General features: G+C 37.7%; 1 protein-coding gene across 1 annotated transcript in view; it reads left to right on the forward strand.

The window, feature by feature from the left end:
- ADCY2 (adenylate cyclase 2) overlaps window positions 1-21,615 on the forward strand; it is a 198,317-nt gene that overhangs the window by 131,340 nt on the left and 45,362 nt on the right. Inside the window, exons 8-14 of the mRNA XM_026082600.1 lie at window positions 3,379-3,537; window positions 3,877-4,009; window positions 4,287-4,463; window positions 5,780-5,823; window positions 8,504-8,584; window positions 12,940-13,009; window positions 16,385-16,482. Coding sequence (XP_025938385.1) covers window positions 3,379-3,537; window positions 3,877-4,009; window positions 4,287-4,463; window positions 5,780-5,823; window positions 8,504-8,584; window positions 12,940-13,009; window positions 16,385-16,482 — 762 coding nt within the window. The remainder of the gene's footprint in view (window positions 1-3,378; window positions 3,538-3,876; window positions 4,010-4,286; window positions 4,464-5,779; window positions 5,824-8,503; window positions 8,585-12,939; window positions 13,010-16,384; window positions 16,483-21,615) is intronic.

Genomic DNA, 21,615 nt, shown 5'->3' on the forward strand with positions numbered 1-21,615 from the left:
GAGCAATTCAGCCTCACTAAGCTAGGGATTATTTCCATTTAAACATGTGAATAGTCCCATTGATTGCCTTAGTTGCTTTACTTCTCTGCTCTATGTTGGAATAAATGCAGTCAATGTTTCTGGCAGCCTGTTTGCCCCAGAGCAGCATGCTCACCTTACCCAGCCATAGGTGCCCATGCTGCCTGTGGTCTTGGCAGCTGGCACATCTTAGCTGGGTGCTTCAAGTGTAAAGCGCATCTGTCAAAGGAAAATATGTTTCCATATGAATGCATGTGCTGTTTGCCTTCAGCCCCCACCCCCATTCCCTTGTCTTCTTGGCAACTTTCTCCTTTAAACATTTCTCAGCTGTGCAGATTCTCAAAAGCTGTCTGTGATTTGCTACCATGAACCGAGTGCCATTTCAGAGGACTCAAAGTGAAAGAAACTATTGGATAAGGTTGTTGTACCAATTTGAAGGTTAAGTATAAAATAAAACAAATTTTTTTTTGGTATTACTTCATTCCTGCAGATCTGGTCCAAAAAGGGAACTATGTTTCTAAAGCTGGTAGTCTGCAGAGAACTAAGCACTCAAGGCACTTTCCCACCACTCAGTCCTGTCTTTTGCCTCCACTCAGCATTGGTGAGGCCACATCTGGTGCACTGTGTCCAATTCTGGGCTCCCCATTTCAAGATATAGACCTACTGGAGCGAGTCCAGCAGAGGGCTACAGATTGTAAAGGGACTGGAGCTTCTCTCATACAAGGAGAGGCTGAGAGAGTTTGAACTGTTCAACCTGAAGAAGTGAAGGCTGAGGGGGGATCTTATAAATGTGTATAAATATCTGAAGAGAGGGTGTAAAGAGGATGGGCCCAGGCTCTTTTCAGTGGTGCCCAGTGACAGGACGAGAGGCAACGGGCACAAACTGAAACACAGGAAGCTCCATCTGAACATAAGAAAAAACTTTAAGAGTAGTTGAATACTGGTTGCCCGGGGAGGTTGTGGAGTCTCCATCCTAAGAGATATTCAGGAGTCATCTGTTCAGGGTCCTCGGCAAAGTGCTCTAGGTGACCCTGCTTACTCAGGGCAGTTGGACTAGATGCTCTCCAGAGGTCCTTTCCAACCTCAACTGTTCTGTGATTCTGTGAGGGCTCACTGAAATGGGTTAAAGTGTGTCAGGCAGGATTAGGTGAGTCTTAGGTACTTTAGTCCAGATGAGAACTGGTCCACTAATGAGAAAAGCCCCAACAAATAGAGTAGGTGCTTTCCTAGTGACCTGAACTCTTGCTTGTGCTTAGTCAAGCTGCTACAAGCTAACCATGTCTGTGAAGAACACAGAATCCTTACGGATTCAAATTTCAGGATCGATAGGAAAACTATGGTCTTCATTAATATTTTGGCTGCCTAAGCAGGATGGATGCACTGACTGTGGTGTGCTGAGGGAGATCATTTCCTGCTGTGGGAGCAGAAAATGAAATAATAAGGGAAAGCTTCAGGTATGCTTGTGTAGGTAAGGCAAATGTCCTATTAGGATATGATAGACTACATTCAGTGCCTGCATCATCGAGCAATTGATCAGAGATCCCATGAGAGAAGTAACAGTAACCCCTAATTTGGTCCAGAGTAACACAACACCTGAAGCCTCAGTCCTGGAGCACATTCTGCTCGCTTCTTGCCTTAACTGCGGAGCGCTTGTTATGCAGCAGCCTTCATGCCTTGTTTTGCAGGACATGGCAGGGCAGCCTGTGGAAAAGCACTCCCAGGGGATAAATATGCTCTTGCACCTTGCAGTGTTTTGTAAAACACTCTTTATTTGGGGTGTTAAGCTTGTATTTCATCATATTCCTTGTGTGGAACAAGAAGGCATTTGCCATTTGCTGACTGCCTACAAAGGTCATTTACAAGTACTTCATTTGCAAGTGCGTCAGCTACAGGACAGCGACACAAAACAGCAAAGTGTGAAGAGATATCAGTAAACATTTGATAGAGAGAGACTGACGGAATTAAAATCTTCCCCTCTCCTCTCATTTTAATAAAACGCAGTTTAACAGAATACTCGCAGTCATGCTCCTGTTGTTTTCATTTTCCAGAAAAAGAGCACTTGAGAAGTATTCCTTAATGGTAAGATTTGCCATATCAGATTAAACCTGTTAAATTTAATGTCTCCTTTTAAAAAAGAAGAGAAATAGGCCAGTTTAATCCTGTAATTCAGAAGGCACAGAGCTGATGCATCTCATCATTGAGCTTGAAGATGCTGCTAGAACCACGTGCCTGACCCATATACAGGAGCCATTTTGGGTTCTCACTCTGCAGTTGTTCCTTCCACCAGTACCCTGAATTTTCCCAAAATGAGTGTCTTCATGTTCCTTATTACTGACTAGGATTTGGTCCAAATAAATTGGGATTTAAGTACATAATCCAGTTGAGATACAGACGGTAATACATCATCCTGTTTCTTAGAACTGTCTAAGCCCATAGACATCTGAATTAATTAGATAATTCTCTACTTATGTAGTTAGGTACCCCTATGACATATGTCTGAGCGTGTTCTGATTGTTTGACGTTAATTACCCACCTGTGACTCAGAAATGCCTCTTCTAGAGAGAGTAGTACCTGTGTTGTGTAGAGCTCTGCTGAAATCTGGTTGGGATTAACAGATGCCTCAGCTCTGTCAAAAGTCACGGGAAGTTCAAAACTTCAGATGTGGTCTGGACACTGAGGGAAGCTTCTCACCTTTTGCAAAGTAATGTAGTGGGCAGAGCCCTCACCCAGTAGGTGGAAGGCTGCAGTTTCTATGTTCAACACACCCTGAAGGGGACTGACCCCATATCCCCGAAAAGTGTTTGAGCCTCCAGGCTGTAGGAAATCCTGAGGATTTCATCCTTCCTCTTGAAGCAGAACCATGTGCAAGTGGGCATGCAAGAGTGGTGGGACATGACAGATGACAGATATATAAGAAAGCCTGTCTCCACCCTAGAGATTAGGGTCTTCAGATAGAAGGGAGCATAACAGCAGTTCCAGCTCCCTGAGATATGTTAAACTGTTGCTGCGTTAAAAAGCAAAACCAAAAGCTGCCTTTAGAACAAAATCACTCCCTAAGTTCTACCATAAGACTGAATTTTCCCCTACATAATTCAGTCTTCCCAGATGTTTTCATATGAGTATAAAAGAAGGGACTTCAGCCATGGACTTGCAAATTAGTATTTGCTGCAAACAGTTGCAAATATAGATAATAAAAAGGTAATATACAAAAAAATCCTGTCATAAAAAGAATGGAGCTAACTGATACTAAAAGAAATAAATGGTATCTCCATTGTTATTGTTAATTTGACTGTCGGGTAAATTAAAAGAATATAAAGGCCCTACTGCACATCCTAACACAGGTTTTCTTCTCAACTACAGGAAAGTGAGAGATGCCACTGGAGTTGATATTAATATGCGCGTGGGAGTGCACTCAGGGAATGTTCTCTGCGGTGTTATTGGGCTACAAAAGTGGCAGTATGATGTGTGGTCACATGATGTTACCCTGGCAAATCACATGGAAGCTGGCGGAGTCCCAGGGTAGGAGAGTTTTCTCTTAACCTATGTATTCATAGATTTTTGTATTATAGAAAAACGTATAGATACCATGTCTTCAGTCATCAGCCTTTGTGAAGAAAACTGAACTAATTCTTAGTGTTGTTTTTTAAAAAATTGGGCACTCAGTATTTCCCATGATGTAAGGAGTATTTTTGTTGATGAAAACCTTTAGATTTGTGCCCATTAGACCTTCTGAAAATGAGAATAGAGACTGTAAATGAAGTAAGCAGTGTAAGAGCCAGTAAAAAAGGCTTATCGGGTTCAAATGATGCTTTTGATCAGTATTTGTAATTTTGTCATTCTTTTAAAACATAATTTCAGCCGCGTCCACATCACTTCAGTCACCTTGGCRCATCTGAATGGAGCTTACAAAGTGGAAGATGGGGATGGAGATGTGAGGGACCCATATCTGAAAGAGCATAATGTTAAGACCTACTTTGTAATCAACCCTAAGGTTAGTAGTACCTGCATTTTGTGACCATAGTTGTTTTTGAGCAGGACCACTAACCTCTTTATTGAATAATTCATTACCATAATATATTGATCAGGTGAGAAGAGCTATCACAGATGCCTTCAAATACTTAGTGGTTGCAGCAATACAAAATTTTTTCTGCTCTTCAGAAATAAGTCTCTGAAATGTGTTGCAGATATATGGTTCAGGATGATGCATTACTGCTTGAGAAGGTAATGAACACCAAGGCTGATGTCACCTCTTATTCTCTGTCAATCAGGGGGAAAAGCGAAGTCCTCAACACCACATCAGACCTCGGCATACTCTTGATGGAGCCAAAATGAGAGCGTCTGTCCGCATGACCCGGTACCTGGAATCCTGGGGAGCAGCCAAGCCATTTGCACACTTGCACCACAGGGACAGCATGACCACTGAAAATGGCAAGATTAGCACAACAGTAGGGGCCTACTTATGTAATTTCATACAGTTTAGCAATGTTTGAAAGGAAGAAGATGCTCACTGCTAAATACCTGTTTATTTCTGAGAGATGAAGACGTATGAATTTGTACTGGACAAAAACCCAGTGAAGCTGCTGGGAGCTTTTCCACTAGCTTATGAGCTGTGGATTAGGCTCTAAGGGGCTGTATCTCACTATGAGTGCATCTCTGAATCATAAGGAGTCCCACATAAATACTAAAACAAAAGATTTGGCCTTGTGAGCTTGTGCCACAGTCCCAGCATGTAGTGTGGCTGCTGTGCACTGTGTGGGAACACGTTTTGAACATAAAGTCAGAGTGGAACACCTTTGGGAAAAGGCACTTTTGATAAGGAGAGATTCTCTGAGATTTAGTGGCTGGTTTAGCCACATACTGTAGTTGGAATATGGCCACCTGGAGCAAAGGCTGTGAAGTGAGAATATAGCTATGGCACCTGAAGTGGGCTTTATTAGAAGACTTCCCTGGGCACCAAATGCATAGTCACTGTAACTGCTACCTTTACAAGATGCACTACCCATTGTCAGCTATAGCTGATGGTCTGATTTTCACAGTGCTATAGTGCAATATTATATCTTTTGCACTAAACAGAAAGGATTTTTTTTTAATTTTGCTGTCAGTAAGACACTGTCAGTCCGTAGCTCATACGTAGCATTATCTTCTACTTCTAAAAAGTGTAACATTTTATTTTCAATATCAGCATTCACTTCCGCACCTGCTATATAGGAGAATGTAGGATTGAACCACCTAACCCATCTTATCCAATAAATATAGTGTGTCAAAATATGGACGTTTCATGTTCATTACAGGATCCAGATATCACAGTTAATCACAAAATAAGCATGTTTGTGATGGCTGCTGTTGCTCGTCGAAAGAAAATAGTGGCAATTGCCTATATTTTGTTACTCAAGTCTGGTTTTCAAAAATGCTTAACACTAATTTTCCCCAAAGCTGGTGGGAGTTATATTCCAACAGGCTATACTCCAACAACAGTGACTTTGAAGCAGTGACTTTGTAGTAGAGAAAAGCATTTTTGGATTCAGATGGTTTTAGTAGTAATTTAGTGTTTATAATGTCACTTCAATTTGTCTCCAGATCACTCCCTTTTCCATCGTCATTGTTGCTAGATTTTTTTTAATATAGTTTTAATGTAATGTTAGAAGTATTTGTATTTGAAACTTTTCTCCTTAATTGACCCTGTTTTTATCACTATTTTTAAAGTGACTTAATTTTGCCAAGGTCTATTATAGTTGATACAGGGTTTTGTTTTGTTTTTCAGGATGTTCCTATGGGGCAGTATAATTTTCAGCGTTGCAGAGAGAGGTAAATTCATCTGAAAAAATTACTTAGTCATATGAAGTCTATATAAATACATATATATTCATATGCATTCATATATATGATGTGCTTTCAAATATTGAAACTCAAAACTATTTTTTTCTGCTGATACCTCTATGTAAATAGAGAAAGTCTCTGAAAACAGATTTTGAAGACATTACTTATGAACTGTGAATACACTTCCTCCTAACAAATACCATTATTCCAGATTAGCATCTGTATRTTGATGGGCTTCTAGTTCTTTCTCTGTACTCTTTCAGTGTCTTTCAGTCTCTTTATTCTTTTAGTGCACAAATGAATGATGTACAGGGAAATTGAGAGGGGAGGTACAGAGGGGGAAAAGGGCAGATGGAAAGGACTTTTAATAATTGATATTGTAACATATATGCCCATATACTTAAAGAGATATTTTATTTATTTTGTTAATTACTTTGTATTCGCATTGTGTAGTAGAATTTCAGAGTCTGTAATGTGTTTGCAGTAGTAAACATTCAAAAAGTACTTTGTGGTTCTCCAGCAGTGCTTCTGCTACACAAAATGTTTGCAAAATCGTGTTGGATTTAAGTTCTTATTTTCCTGCTTGTTATTCCATCACTAGAGCAACGCGGTGAGAAATGGACATGGGGAGGAACTGAACACTTTCTTTAAAAGTATCCAGAATTTCTACATCAAGAAAAAAATGACTGCTGTTAAAAAAACAAGCCTAGCACTATAAGAAAATCTGAAATGGTTGCTTTTTATTTTAATGGCCTGATAACACTTCAGATAATGTCTTTCTTGAAAGAACATAAGTAACATCACAAATTCCATAAAATAGCTTGAAAGAACTCTTCAAAATTTGTACTTTTGTTTTCTCTTTGGTTATGCAAGCTACTCATGCTGTTTGTTCTGTGCCCATCTCTGCTTGGTAAATGTCTCATGGACAAAACACCAGTTACTGGGGAGCTGCGTATTCCCGTAAAATATTGTTAGTTTATAGAAGATGAAGAGGTTATGACTGAATCACCATAATATTAACAAAGACTTTCTGGCTGTGAAACCAAGCATTTACATTTGGAGCGTGTGTTAAAAGAACTTATTTCAGCCTTATAATAAAAAAAAAAAGATCATTGGCCTGTGGTATTTTCAAATAATGCAATTCTTTAAGATACTCAGATGCTTGTGCTTTCTTGCTTCTAAATTCCACTCCGAAATAGATTTGAAAGGTACACATTTTAGCAGGTATCTTGATACTGTGTTGTTGTTCTTCATGTTATGGAAGGAGCTTCTGGAAACTATTAGTAGAGTCTTCTGTCTATACAGAGGCATGTAACTAAGATTTTAGATATGCTAGTTAGTCATTCCCAGAGGGAAGAGCTGAAGTGATAATAAGCACTTTGAAAATCAAGTGTTTTGTTAGAATATGAAAACGTGGGTTGTGAAGCCTGACTGTAGGCTTCTGTTTGTGGCAGTCTTACCTCTTACATAGTTACATGATATTCTTATGTTGTTAGGGATCTGCCAATACGATTATGTGTGATTAAATAATGTCTCCTTATGCATCTAGTTATTTCTCCTAGGCAGATTTTTCCATATGTGAAAAATAAGTTGTAAGCACATATTTACCTGAATTTTGTAGCATTGAATAAGGATGAAAACAGTTGGGTTGTGTAAAGTTACTGTAAGTACACTGAGATGCTTTCTGTATAAATTTGAAACCTGAAATAGGATATCAATTTTGGGGAAATAACCCAAAATCTTAATGTAGAAGAAGAAGGGCTGTATTACCGTTGGCAGGTTTAAGTTTGTAGATTAAGAAAATTTTGGTAACTGCAGAGTAATATTTCAGATCTGAATGTTGACTTCTGACCAAACACTGTTACTAAGTTAGCACTGGATTTAAGTTTTCAAGGAAGAGAGTCATAATCTGTGTAAATATTTGAAATATCAGTTTTAAGGAGAGCACAACTGCTGAAAGAACTGATTATGTTTGCAGCGATGTGTGTTAGAAAAGACAAACCCATTCTTATGATCCTCAGTTGGATTCATGCTGGGCCCAGTGAACATAAAAGATCCTTTTTTCATTACAGTTGTGTTATAAGTTATAAAAAGAGGAACATGACATATGTTTGAAACTAATTTAAGGCTTGGTGCTCTTATTAAAAATAATAAAATATTTCCAAGAAAAGAAGAGTTAGCAGCCTTTCTGTAGAGAATGCTTATTATGCATCAGTGCACTAGCACATTATTGCTCATCACACAACTCTGTCAAACAATTTTTAAAAATAACTAAAAGAAACAGGAATATTTTAAGGATTTGAGCATACGCCATTCTTTTTCAGGAATTCATACCATTATGGATGACTTTCCTTCAACCAGAGTTTCTAGAAATCTGTGTTTTTACAAGATGTTTACTTTTGTTTGTTTCTAAGTGCTTCGTAATAGCCCTAGATTATACTTTTTTTTGTTTGTGTCAAAGTCTGTAGCTTATGCTGCTTTTGTTAAGAACTTAGTATACTGAGACTCAGTGTGGCTGAAGTCTGTCATTGCTGTTGCAGCATAAATGTTAAAACGTTGTTATTATCCCATCAATTTTATGCCAGCTATCACCCCCTGTTTTCTAAAGTTAATGTTTATTAATAATGTGATGATTTTCCGAAGTAACTTCCCCCATTTTTCATTGCAGAACAAAATCACAGAAAAAAAGGTTTGAGGAGGAACTGAATGAGAGGATGATTCAGGCCATTGACGGAATCAATGCTCAAAAGTAGGTTTGCATCCTGGGCTGTCTCCTTCCTTCAGCATTGACATAAGCGTGTTTACTATTTCTCCCTTTCACATGCACCCACTGCACTGAAAACAGTGGCACTACTGCCAGCGTAGGAGGTTTGGCATGTTGTGAAGATAGGCTGCACGGTAACATTTTCTGTTTTATGGGATAAGACTGTGCTTGTGAATCATGCTGTGACAAAGGTTTTGTCTCTCCTTGACTTTCGTGGCAAATGAGTTTTTGGCTCTGTAACTGCACACCCATAGCTGTAACGCAACAGAATTATCTCATCAGACAGCAGAGAAGGAGGAGACGCAAAAAAAACACCTGTCACAGGAATTGGAATGATGTGAAAATTGACACTTCACAATTGTGACAGAAACATCTCAGAACTAGAAACTTTCCCTAAACACACAGTTTGGGGAAAGCTCTTAGAGAAGGCTAAGCTCAATGGCACATTGACATTGTGGGAGGAGGTAGCGTGGCATGTATTGCCTCTGTGTCCTAGGAGGAGCTGGAGGCGGTATTGATGGTCTCGGTCTGTTGGCAAATAGATAAGTGTTCAAGTTTCTCATATTTACCTGATGAAATCAAGGCATTGCCCTTTGAAAAATGTGGATAATAACTGTGATGAATTATATGTTCTTCCCCCTGTTTCTGCTATGCAGAGTCTTACTTAGCTGAGTATTAAACCTAATTATTAAGTACTCATGTGTCGCATTTGTTTTTTTGCATCTGATAATCCTGTTAGAAGGTACTTGGTTTTAGGGAAATATTTTTCAGATTTTATTTTTAGAAAAGAGTGCTGATATTTATAGGTCATAAAAAGAATTCAATAAAAGGAAGTAAGTTATCTGATAGGCAAAGCCTTTTGATTTTGCTGGACTTGCCTAAAACAGCTATATACATTTTTGCAGTTTTTATTTGTCTTCAGGTACACTTGCTATGATAAGTGCGCTCTAAAAACAATGGTTCGATGTCAAAAATAAGGCACCTTGCATAGAGGCATAAAGTATTATTATGACCATACTGTGCTTTCTTTTATCCCAGAGAATCCCTGTCTTACCTTATTAGAGCGTAAAATTCAGAGAAGATTGAGAAGAGATTTGTGTGATAAAAGAGATTGCTGCAAAAGTTTATGTGCATTTTGTGAATTATGTGGGGAACGGCAGAAAGATAAGGAATGAATTCCTATATCAGAGAGGCTGAACACCACCTTCCAAAACTAGATTTTCTGTCTATCTCTGTCTTGATTTACTGAATGATTCACTTAAACCAGATTATTCAATTGTGTACGTGGGAGCAAATTTACAGAAGTGCTGATGCCCCAAACAGCAAGTTAATCCAATAATATAACTACATAAATGCTAAATACCTCCAAAAAATAGGTGGAAGATGTCCTAAAGATGTCCTAAATTTGGGACACAAAACGAATGGTTTTTTATTATAATTATGCCTTTTTTTTCCTATACCTCAGTTTTTCAGCTGTAAAATGAAAATAATACTATCAGCTAATCTAATGGAGTGGTTGTGAAGCTAAATATGTTACTTTTTGTGAATCAGGAATTAAACTTTCAAGAAAACCTGTGAAGAAACTAGTATTTTTATTTATTTATTTATTTATTCATTCATTCTTTTCCCAGTACCTTGACCATTGTATTCCTGGCAGCAAAGCACCTGTCCTCCACAGGAGGGGATGAGTAGCCCTGGCCATGCCACTCCACACCTTGGTGATTAGGGGACTTTTGTAGGAAGTGTGATGGATGGATTGGAATCTGCTAACTTAATATATACCCAGAAGCAGGGTTAAACTAAGGTTATCAGATAAGTTGGTTACTGTGTTAGAGACACACTATCTCTTTCCTTTCATATTTTTTATCTAAGTCACTGCAGCTGCTATGTTCTGTGCTGAATCCCAGGCTGGATGTTGTCCATCAGACAAAGCCTATCTAGCCAAGTGCCCCGGGAATACAGGCAGAATTTAGTTGCCTGTCTGTGTTGTTCCCTGATTTACAGAAGAATTTAAACAGAAATTCAGTATTTAGCTTTCCAGATGGTGTATTCCCACATCCTTGCAGATAATTCAGTAACTTTTAGGCTAAGCAGGGAGTTGTGCAGTAATTATGGATTTTTCTGTCCTTATCTCCATGCCAAAGGTATGTGTCTTTGTGCCCCTTCATCTGTACTTATTCTCCACTTTCACTTGTTCGTATGATACTCTCTCCCTCATCTCAGACCTATCAGCACCTACTTCATGCTCTCACTGCTTTCTCTATCTTCTGGCTACTCCTTTCCCTACGTTTTTGCTTCATCCACTTTCCAGTCCCACAAAACCTTCTCTCTGAGTCTTGCTTACCCTTGTGTGATGGAGGTCGTGTTTCTTCCTCTTTCTTCATCATGCCTGGAGATCTGGTTATAGAAGAGTTCTGGCAGGACAGATTGGCGATGTCTTTTGCTTTTATTTCTGGTGCTGGCAATAAAGACAGCTGAGAGCAGCAGTTGTATGGAAGCTGAGCATGCAGCTTCCTCATTCCCTTCAGAAACTGTATATGTGAAGTCTAGTTGGGAAACAGGAATTTGTAAAAAGGTGGAAAATGTTCACTGAAAGTGTAATATTCTGAAAACTTCTTTACTGAAGTGAGAAATCTCTGCTGAGTGTTTGTGAAACTGAGATTTTCCAAGCCCAGGCTTAGTCAAAAGTTAGCCTTTTCTCACAAAAGCAACAAAGGCCGGATCTGTGAACCCAGGACGATCAGAAAATCAAAACTGCAGGGCAAAAATATGGAGTTACTACAGCTTCCTTGAAATTTTTACAACTACTTTAATAGGGATGGAACCAGTATCATTTTAGCCATCTTCTTAGTAGAACTAAAAGCTTCTGAAAATGGGGGCTAGGAATGCAAAGTATGGGGCAGCCTTTACTGTAAGTGGCATTAGTCACTTCACATGTGATCAAATGTCTACAGGCCAAATTTGGCCTTTGGGAGTATCTCTGCACACAGAACTACCATGCTATGTGGACAATCCCCTATCAAACCTTTTTCTTCTAGACTCTCCTGACTACGATCAGATGTAGACGTGAGCCGTTTCACATCAAACTGAAAAATATATTTTTGAATTAAGCATCCCTAGGGCTGAATATGTTTTCAGCCCCTTTTGATAGTGAAACAGATAAATTGAGGCAGCAATGCACAGGAAGAGGAGTGGTCTTCCTGGGAAGAAAACAATTATTTTATGTTTCACAAATCAAAGCTAACATCTTACATGCCACTTTGTCCATTCCTGTTCTCCCAAGTTCTTAATTTAGGATTTTTCTTTCTCTCACTGTGGTTCATTATTGCTACTTATTTGCATTGCCTTCTGTCAATGGAGACTTTCCTTTTTGCTTAGAAAACATGTTAGCTACAGTACTAGCTTAGAGCCTAATTTAGAGTTACAGCTGGAAAGGCTGCAAAAAACATCTCAAACCCTGCTATTAATGTTCAGGCTCAGAAATTGCATGTTATCAGAAAGAGGCTGCTTAAACGCTTTTTTTTTTTATTTATTTTTCTAGTCCCCTTCAAGTTCAAGCCACCTAACCCCCTGAAATTTAAATACTCTATTTCTTTTCAAGTGCCCATTAAAATAAATGTAGACTTTCATATTAGAACATTTCATTTCGCAAAAAGGTGTTATGTCAAGATTTTGTCAAGATTTGCTTGTTTTAAAATAGTCTTATCATTTCACTGCAACTACTTATTCTATTTTGCATTTCTCATCTTTAAGCAGAGAAGAGATCTTTATAATCAGTAAAAAAATCAAAACCTACAACTAAAGGACAGGATCGCAGTCAGGAGACTAATTTAACTCAAAGACAGAATTCCTCCACTTTTTAAATTGTTTTTTATACTCGAATTTGGAATAGGATAGGAGTCCATAAAGTCTAATTTACCTGTCATTCTTGTATATTGTGACAACATGCTTTATAAAGGTACCTTATGAAGGATTGTCCTTTTCTCAGGTTCTCTTCTGTTCGCTTGATATACTACAGGATTTTGGACACAAGTGGAATGTCCGTGTCAGCAGTACATCATATAAATCTCTCCCTTGATTGTCCTAGTGAATGGTCCACATTAAAATGGATCATTTGAGCTTTTCTTTCATATATACATTAGCAATAGAAGTCAAAAAGAAGTTGGGAGTTGTCGGATCCTGTTTTATTGTCAGTGTGATTCACCATGTGTTGGAATACACAAGAACTTGCTTTCTTCAAAATTATTTTCTTCTACTGCTTTTCAGTAATATAAAAAGACAGTTCTACTCTATTCTTGAGTCAGTTATAATGTTCTGTTGTATTTCCTCTTCCTTTCTAGGCAGTGGCTTAAATCTGAAGACATTCAAAGAATATCACTTCTTTTCTATAATAAAACTCTGGAAAAAGAGGTAAGCTATTTTCAGCAGAGGTTCACGGTTGCTTCCTGCTCTGCCTTATCCTAAGGGAGGCCTGTATCCCATGCATTTGTAACACAGAGCCTTGGCCTCAGCACCTGTCCTGCAGTTCTTTTAAAGGTTACAATAATATTTTAGCTCATTTGTGAAAGAAATGTCATGAGTATAAGGTTTGAGAACCTTTTTCCCCTTTCCAGGGCAATTTTTAAAGTGCTCTACAATTCACTTGAATTTCTTCAAATTTTCATAGTTTCACAGAAGTGGAGGGCAGGTGTGATGGTCAGATTTGGTATAACAGGACCAATGGATTCCAGAGATACACAGGTCCATCACCTACATCCTCAAAGGGCATTTGCTTAACTCTACTGTTTCTGCTTTTTTTTCTTTTGGCATGTCTCAAAGACTCCACCTGTCACAGTGATAGTCTTGTAATGATTTCAGTTGCTCATTAGTTTTCTCCGTAGGAGCTTGACACTCACAATCATTCCAAGGACATAGTACTGTAAATATTGTTTTAAAAAAAAAGCCCAGCTGCCTTGAATGTAACACACTAAGTGTTCTTATGACATGTATGTTTGATAAAACATGTTTGATACATGTATGTGCAGACAGAGTAAATGTTAGTGTTTGCAGTGCTTGGACTAATGATCAGAATGAAAGATTCCTCCTTTTTAGGTGTTTGTCACGACCACTAGCCTAGAAAGTTAGGCCTTTTTTTTTCATTCTTCAAAGGCCTTTTGGATCTTGAGTGTGTTTTTAGACACTACAAAGCTTCATCAGGAAGACTGCCTCCCTTTCTCCATCAGCACAGGACAGCTGATAGCTGGGCAGTTAAGGTGCCCTTCAGGAGAGCAAGAGATAAGTTTGTTTCCAGCTGGCTGGATAAATGAATGAACCTGATGAGAACAGGAGTAGAGGAAGCATTACCACACTTTTTCTACTGTCCTGTTTTTTAAAAAGGGGAGGAGATTAAGGTTTTTTGAAGGAAATGACTTAGAGACCTAGTTCTTCAATAGTTTTCAGAGCAGTGAACCTGGAGAGGACTGAAGGGGCCTTCCTGTAGTTCAAACACAGACTAGGCTTCAGAAAGAGGGGAAATGCAGGATTTGCTCTTCTCTTCTACTTTTCCTATTGGCTGATTGAATCTAGCTTGCTGGATCACTGCTTCTAGTATGTGTGGATTATCCCTCTATGACTTGAGAACAACATTTTTGGGGAAAGGAACTATTCTTTGCTTTTGTGCAGGGACAGAGGCAGTATCTGGGTCCACACTGCTCGTGAAAGTGATCCTAGGCCACCTGATGCAGAGGGTTAAACCCTCTCTAAAGCAGTCTGGCTGGGTTCACACTATGTAACATAAGTTTAAGTATCTTTTAGGCTCCACATGGTGCTCCAAGACATAATTAATGATTTCTACAGGTGTCTTGCAGTTCAAAGCATCTGAAATCACCTTCAGGTTCTCTCACAGCTCAGCTGAATGGTGGTGTTGTAGGAGAGGGCCAAAGGAAGATGTTGTATGCTCTTGAAGTGTCAAAGCTTGTGGAGACTGTGTAGAGGTGACATAAGAGAGAAGAAACTAGACCCAGCATGGATCTGTAGTGTTTAGGGCATGCACTGCCTGGAGCGAATGGAACCCAGGAGCACATTCAGATTTTAATTTGAAGGGTACTAATTGATTAACTCTAAAAGAGAACTTGGGAGCAAACCATCACATGTGGACAGTCACCATCACACTTTGGATAGTCAGGAAATGAGGACTTGGGAGAAAATCAGGGAGCTGAGTTATTTAGCTGTGTAGATGTGCCTTGTAGGAGTCTGGTCTCTTTTAGACTGTAGCATGCTTGCCTGGCAAAGAACTAATTGTTCTTTTCAGATCTGGCTTTTTAATACCTTTCTTCACTTCCTTTCAATGACTCACCAGTCCAGCCTTGACTTAAAAGAACTCAGTGGGAAGCTTGACTTTGATTTAAACAGGAGCTTTTCAGGCCCTGCGGGACCTGAAAGAAAAGCAAGGTAATAAAGTAAAATAATTATTTAACTTAAGGAGTGAGTTGCATGACTTCACTGGAAGCTGTCTAGAGAAGTGTGGAACACAGAAATGAATTCACAAGTTGGTCAGAATTTTTTGAGATTTTGATAGTAGGTGAAGGTCGAAAATTGTTGAACAAGACCATTAAGATACAACACACTCAACAGCTGGAACAAAAAAAACTTGCTGCAAAAGTACTCATCAAGCACAGTCATGTGTGTGCCTTGGAATTCATGTAGGTATGTGACAAGAATTGCTTTTGATTTGTCACAGAATTCAGAAGTGAAAAAAAGGCTGCTGGGCGCTAAGCTTTATTCAGCCGTGTTCATGTAAAGTTCTGTGTACCAGTTTCATGGGCTGAACTTGGCACTGAGCACAAAGACACAGCTGTGAGCTTGCTGTAAGAAAGCATGGCTCATACACTTCCCATTTATGAGATTTGCATATTAAGCACTTCACGAAAATATTCTTTGCTACATTTTCTTTTAATAATCATCTCTTAAACTCTTACCGTATGAAAAAAGTCAATACTTAGGTCATTTCCTTTTGAGTACTTGACTGGTTTCAATCTGGACATATTTACCTCAAATAACAAAGCAATTCTTCTAATAAATAATTCATTACTCAATTCTTATCTTTCTAGATAGGCTAATTAGAAATTTATATGTAGAATTTTTGTCATGACAAAACTGGGCAAAATGACTCTCTTCTAAGAATATCAACTGTCTGCTAGTATCAGTGGACATATAAGGCCTTTTAAAATAGGCATAAAATATTTTAATTGAAGTAATAATATAACCCTAATTAATATAAGTCTTATTGCTAGCTATCCTCATGGAAATAGTATACATGTAGTTGCTTCATGTGCTTGGAAGTTTCTTGTCTAGATGACTGTTGTAGTTTCTTATAACGGTTTCAGCCCATTAAGTTTTTATTCTTAACTGAAAATTAGGTATGAAGAATTAATTACTTAGAAACTTGGAGTCAGCCAAGGATTGTCAGTCATTCTTGAAAATGGAAAAATATATTTTATTTGCTTTCACTATTTTTTTTAAATTAAACCTCTTATGATGAATTTGGGATAATCCTGTAGCAGGTGCAATACATAGCCATTTCACCTGGCTATATAAGCTGTTCTTCAAGGAGTGAAAGGATTCAGTACGATGCCTGATCATCCCCGGCCCCGTGTGGGTTGATAGGAGAGTTACTGAACAACAAGAAATACACTGTAGCTAAAGATTGCCTATACAGATCTGCTTTTTTAAGCTGGGATTTCAGTTAAGTGATGTTTTATCTGTTTTGGCAACTGTATTTTTAACATCTGCTCATTCTTTTTCTAGTATCGAGCAACTACTCTGCCTGCGTTTAAGTATTATGTGACTTGTGCCTGTCTCATTTTCTTCTGCATTTTTGTTGTGCAGATTCTCGTATTGCCAAAGTAAGTGGTATTTAATGGTCCTAATATTTACTCATGCCTATATATATTTGTTCATTAATGTAAAAAATAATAATGTATAAGTTTAAAATTTAGGAATGTCAGATTACAAAGGTTAATTCATGGAAAGGGAATTGAACAGATAAGAATGAGAATTTCAGCTCACTTTCAAAGTTATGCTTGTTTCTAATTTTAAATGTTATCATAGATTAGTGTCTAAGTGTTAGTATCAGTTCTTGATTGCTTTTAGTTTTTCTCTTTGCATTTAAAAATGCGGGACAAGGACAGGAATGGAAGTTGTATGTGTAGAAAAAGTAAGACTTGCTATAAATTTCTGTGACTAAGTTTACACAAAATAAGGGGACAATTGGATGTGAAAGTGGGACAAAATAGATTGCAGAATTGGGACTGTGATTAATGAAATGTATTTAACATACATTACTGTGCTAGCTCTGTTCCATCCTGCGTACCAACAGATCATTACGATATATAAAGTAAAATCTATCTTTTTAAAGTTAATTTTAAAAAGATACAATTAATATGCTGGAATAGTTATTGCTATCAGAATTTGTGTGAAATTGTGGGAAAATTTGTAAGCTGATTTTTATTTGTGTGTACAAATTAGATATTTTTCCTCTCTGTGCATATCCTAGAGAGGCCAAAAAAATGGAGGATAGTTTGGAATCGATTTTAACAGGAAGAAACTAAACAAAATTTTATCACTCTACTTCAAATGGAATGTTGATGTTGAGTATTTATCTAGTGGAAAATTGATATTGGTTTCATAATAATTGTTTCCAAAGGCAACATTGTATATTTTCTGTGATTATAATATTCTACAGTCATAGTCTTTTCCTATGCATTGCTTTTGGGAGCAGTATTTTTAACCTCAGTTGATGGATTGGTCTGGTGTTAAGTACTGACTCCCACTTGAATTCAAGGTCAGAAGGAACTGTTAGTTCATTATAAATTGACTTTACATATTGAAGACATTTTATAACATACATAAAGTGTTATGGACTTCTATTCAGATATGAAAGTATTTCCTTCACAGAGGGTTTCCTAGCTAGTTGCCAATACTGAGACACAATCCACAAAGTGACACACTTACATGAGTTCAACACTATTGTGCACGTGGTTGAGTCTGACTTTAGGATTTACCATTGCAAAAGAAGAATTTAAAGCTGGTTTTGTCACTTTGCAGAGTGATTTTATTTGTCATTTTGCACTGTGAATATATATTTTATAAACTCAGTGTATTTTAATTAGTACAGGAATTAATTTGGGGAAATTCTTTGTTTGTGATATACCGAAAAACAAATTTGGATCTGACAAGTCCTTTCCAGCCTTATGTTTTATGAATCTGCTTTTATCCACTCCATAAATGACATAATTTCTCATTTGATTTCCATAGTGAAAATGACTTTTTAGTCTATTTCATAGCCTTATTTCATTTATTCATGAAAGTAGGAAGATGCTCATTCTGCTCTATCCTTGTTATGTCCCTTAAATAAAATGTGTGGTTCAATAAAATTTATCAGGTACTTGAAATTAATGAACTCTAAGGAACTGTATTCAACTATGGAAAATGTCCTCCAGCCTGCAAAGGCTAATATTACATGATCTTCTCTTACAAACATCATAACAAAACATACATATGATTTCTCTTTTTTGTTACCAAAATTGAAAGTCTGGCCCTTTTATAGGGTTACATATTAAATTGTAAAAGCAAGAGTATAAAATCAGGTATTAGCTACATTAATGGTTTTCAGCTTCAAGGGATCTGTGAATTAAGAGATGCAAAAATGGAAGAAAGGAAAGCAAGGAGTCTGCATCTCTGCTGGAAAAATGTTGTGGGTCCACAAATCCAAAAGGAGTTCAAAATCACTGCTGTACATAAATACTTTCCTTGGAAAGTAAAATTATCTTCAATATATAATGTTTGTACATGTGTTGCTTGTTGGATTGTACTTATTCACCATCTTTTAGAAAGCATTCCATATTGTAACAAAAATACAGTGTAAACTCATTGTTTTTCCTACTTTCAACCTATATTTTAAAGATCCTATAAAAAATAAGGTTTTATTTTTAATATTTTTTATTTTTAATAGTTTATTTTTTAATTTAATTTTATTTACATTATTGCATGCTTATAAATCAAGAAGGCACATGGCTAGCTACTTGTCTGTAATTACAAAGTAATATTAATGGCAAAGGAAAAGGCTAGGCTGTTAGCAGCTCTTGTTGGCAATTAATTTCAGTTTTGCACCCGCAAAAAAAGGTTGCATGTAGTCATCGCAGATATAACTTAAAGTGAATGTATTCTAGTGCTACAAATGTTATTTCTTTGTAGCAAAGACCAAAACTCCATAGTTTAAAAGACTAACCGGCCTTTTTCTTTTTGTCTAAAATTTCTACAGTAGTTTAAAATGATGATGTAATGAGGATAGAGAGAAACTGCATCTGTCAGTGGTTTTATTGATTCAATATTCCATTTGTCTGGTTTGGCAGCAGTATACTGGCATTGATTTCTCTGCAGTTGCACCACCTGCTGCTTTAAAGTAAATTTGGGGATATTTGGTGAGTAACATCTAGCAGGTTGCAAGTATATAAGAAATATTTCCAAAATCACGAGACACATACTTCAAAGCTGAAATCATCTATTAATGTTTTATTTTTCCTGGGGTAGATAAACTGATGTGGTGTGATTATAATAAACAAACTTCTTATGCAAAGGAGTAAATATAAATGTAATCATGTAAACAATAGCTTGGGGTGAGAGATGTCATGAGGAGTAGGTCTGTATCATGACATTAAATTGCAGCAAATCTCAATCATTACATTTCCTTGGAACGGGCCTTCAGGGGCTTCTTGGCCTTATCGAATATTGCTGGTAATTCACAGCAATCCCACCTTTATGTAGTTTGATTAAGATGTTTTTTGAAGCACACACTGCTAAATAGCTGAGAATATATTCACACTGACTGGGAGATACTCCTTGTGCTGCTTGAGTGAGGCCTTGGTAGGGGCTGCATTTAAGATTCTTCCCAAGGCTTTGCTCTCTGAGGCTGCTATGCTAAAGAAATGATATCCTTTTGTCCTAAGTCATGCCAGCTAGGTCTACCTATGGAAGATGTTTAGGAGGCATTAACATACTACGTTTTGTCAGGCACAGTTGAATTTCTTCCTGGGAGAGGTGGTACCTAGGAACTTTGAAAGCAGACGTGTAAAATATGAGAAATAAACAAAGAAAATCAGCCTTCCTAGCTATCTTTCTGCTGCATCTGATTAAATATATATATTTAAAATAACATATTTAATACTCACATATATACTCATATATAATATAATACTCGCATGTTTTTTCTCAACAACGAAGGTGCCATACAGTTAGTCAACATACTCATTGAATCCACTGGGGGCTTAGTGAAAGCATCATCCAGATAAAGAAAGGTATAGCTACTGTTAAATACCAAAAAGTCTAAATTCAGTATTGTCATGTATATATTTTTTCCCCCTCAAGAGAATTTGCAATGAAACTGTTAAAAACATGAATATTAACTTCCTAGCAAGAAAAAGAAATATGCTATGTCCTCTTAAGGGAAGTATGCCATAAGTCACTTACCTTCCTAGAAGTTACATGAGTGTAGAAAGAATATCTTCTGTTTTCCATCTTTCAATATCTTTATCTTCACAGGGAATCATTGTTTTTGCAGTAAAAATGTTACCAACAAGAGCTTAGTATGTGTAAATACAATTTTTTTCCACTCTGATGCCACCTCATAAAATTAATTATTGAAAATAGAATTTTCTGGAGAGAGCAGAGAACTATGAGAAGGATATCCAAGATTATAAATTAGTTAGACTTGCAAGTATCTGAAACCTGGGAATTTCTCWTATCATGCCCTCAGTTATAAGCTCCATCACTCTGCAGGTTATTGCTAAAGCTTGCCCTGTAAGGGTTCTCTGTAGGGCACAAAAGAGAGCTTTCAGAAATGAGGGCATTCCTTGAAACATAGAAAGAGGCCGGTTAAACAAAAAGTTAGCTGACTTATGGGGTGCTAAGTGCTCTTTTGACAAAGTGGTTTCCCTGAACTCATCAAAAAGAATTTTATGAATGCAATGCATCGGGTGACTCTGTGCAATAAAGGCAAGATTAGTTTACCGCAAAGCACTGTGCCATTACTGAGCACGCAGAGTCTGCCAGTGACAAACATAAATGCATGTTATGGCTTTTCTGTGGTCACTGCCTCAAGTGAGGCTTATTTATGCTGGCAGTTAGTTTTCAGTGTTTTGCTTCCCATTTTGGCTCCTTTCTCCCACTTCTTTCCTTCTAGGAGCAGCATGAAACTGCGTCAACGTAACTGAAACCAAAGTCCTATTCTCTCCCCAGAAAAGAGGTGGTGGTGGTGGCAGGGGAATGAAAAGCTTACATTTGTGGGTTTGGGGTTTTTTTTTTCTGTAATCACCACTCAACTCTATATGTTAAGATACCATTTTTCCTTTTCTTTATCCTCAATACTTTTATCTTTATCTAGATACTCAAAATCTTGATGTTGTTCACTTTAGTATGTAATTTTTTTTCTGCCACCCTGATGCCACCACTGATCTGTGGCAATCCATATAAAACATAGCAACAAAGATTTTTTTCTGCCTGTTGCTTAGCCTGCGTGATCATATCCTCTTTGTGTTACTGTCGCGTGAAGGGAGGGAAAGGGGTAATCAACGTTTGCCTGCCAGAGCCCTCCTCAAAAGGACTTTCACTGAGTCAGGTTCGCAAAGTTGATCAAAATAGACAATTTATTAAAGCGACAGATCAACAGGTTCAGGATTGCCAGTGATAAATGCACTTACTGCAACAAATTCTACTTTTTCCGAGCTCAAACTGATAATTAAGCGCTTTCAACAATGGTATTTTTCCCGGGGTAACGTCCGGCGTTGTCAGAGGTGCAAACCTTACCAAAAAGGCGCCCCTGTTTTGGGGAGGAGAGAGGTCCAGGCCCGTTGACCCATCCATAGGTTGGTGTTCTTGTCCTCAGAATGGAGGAACGTTTATGCGCTGAATTTATGCTCTTGGCGAGGTGGGGCTGAGTCAAACACTGTGGGATGACTGGTCCTTGTCGAGCTCAGCAGAGG

This window comes from Apteryx rowi, unplaced genomic scaffold, assembly GCF_003343035.1.
Source record: "Apteryx rowi isolate R43461 unplaced genomic scaffold, aptRow1 scaffold_584, whole genome shotgun sequence".
Classification (NCBI taxonomy): Eukaryota; Metazoa; Chordata; class Aves; order Apterygiformes; family Apterygidae; genus Apteryx; species Apteryx rowi.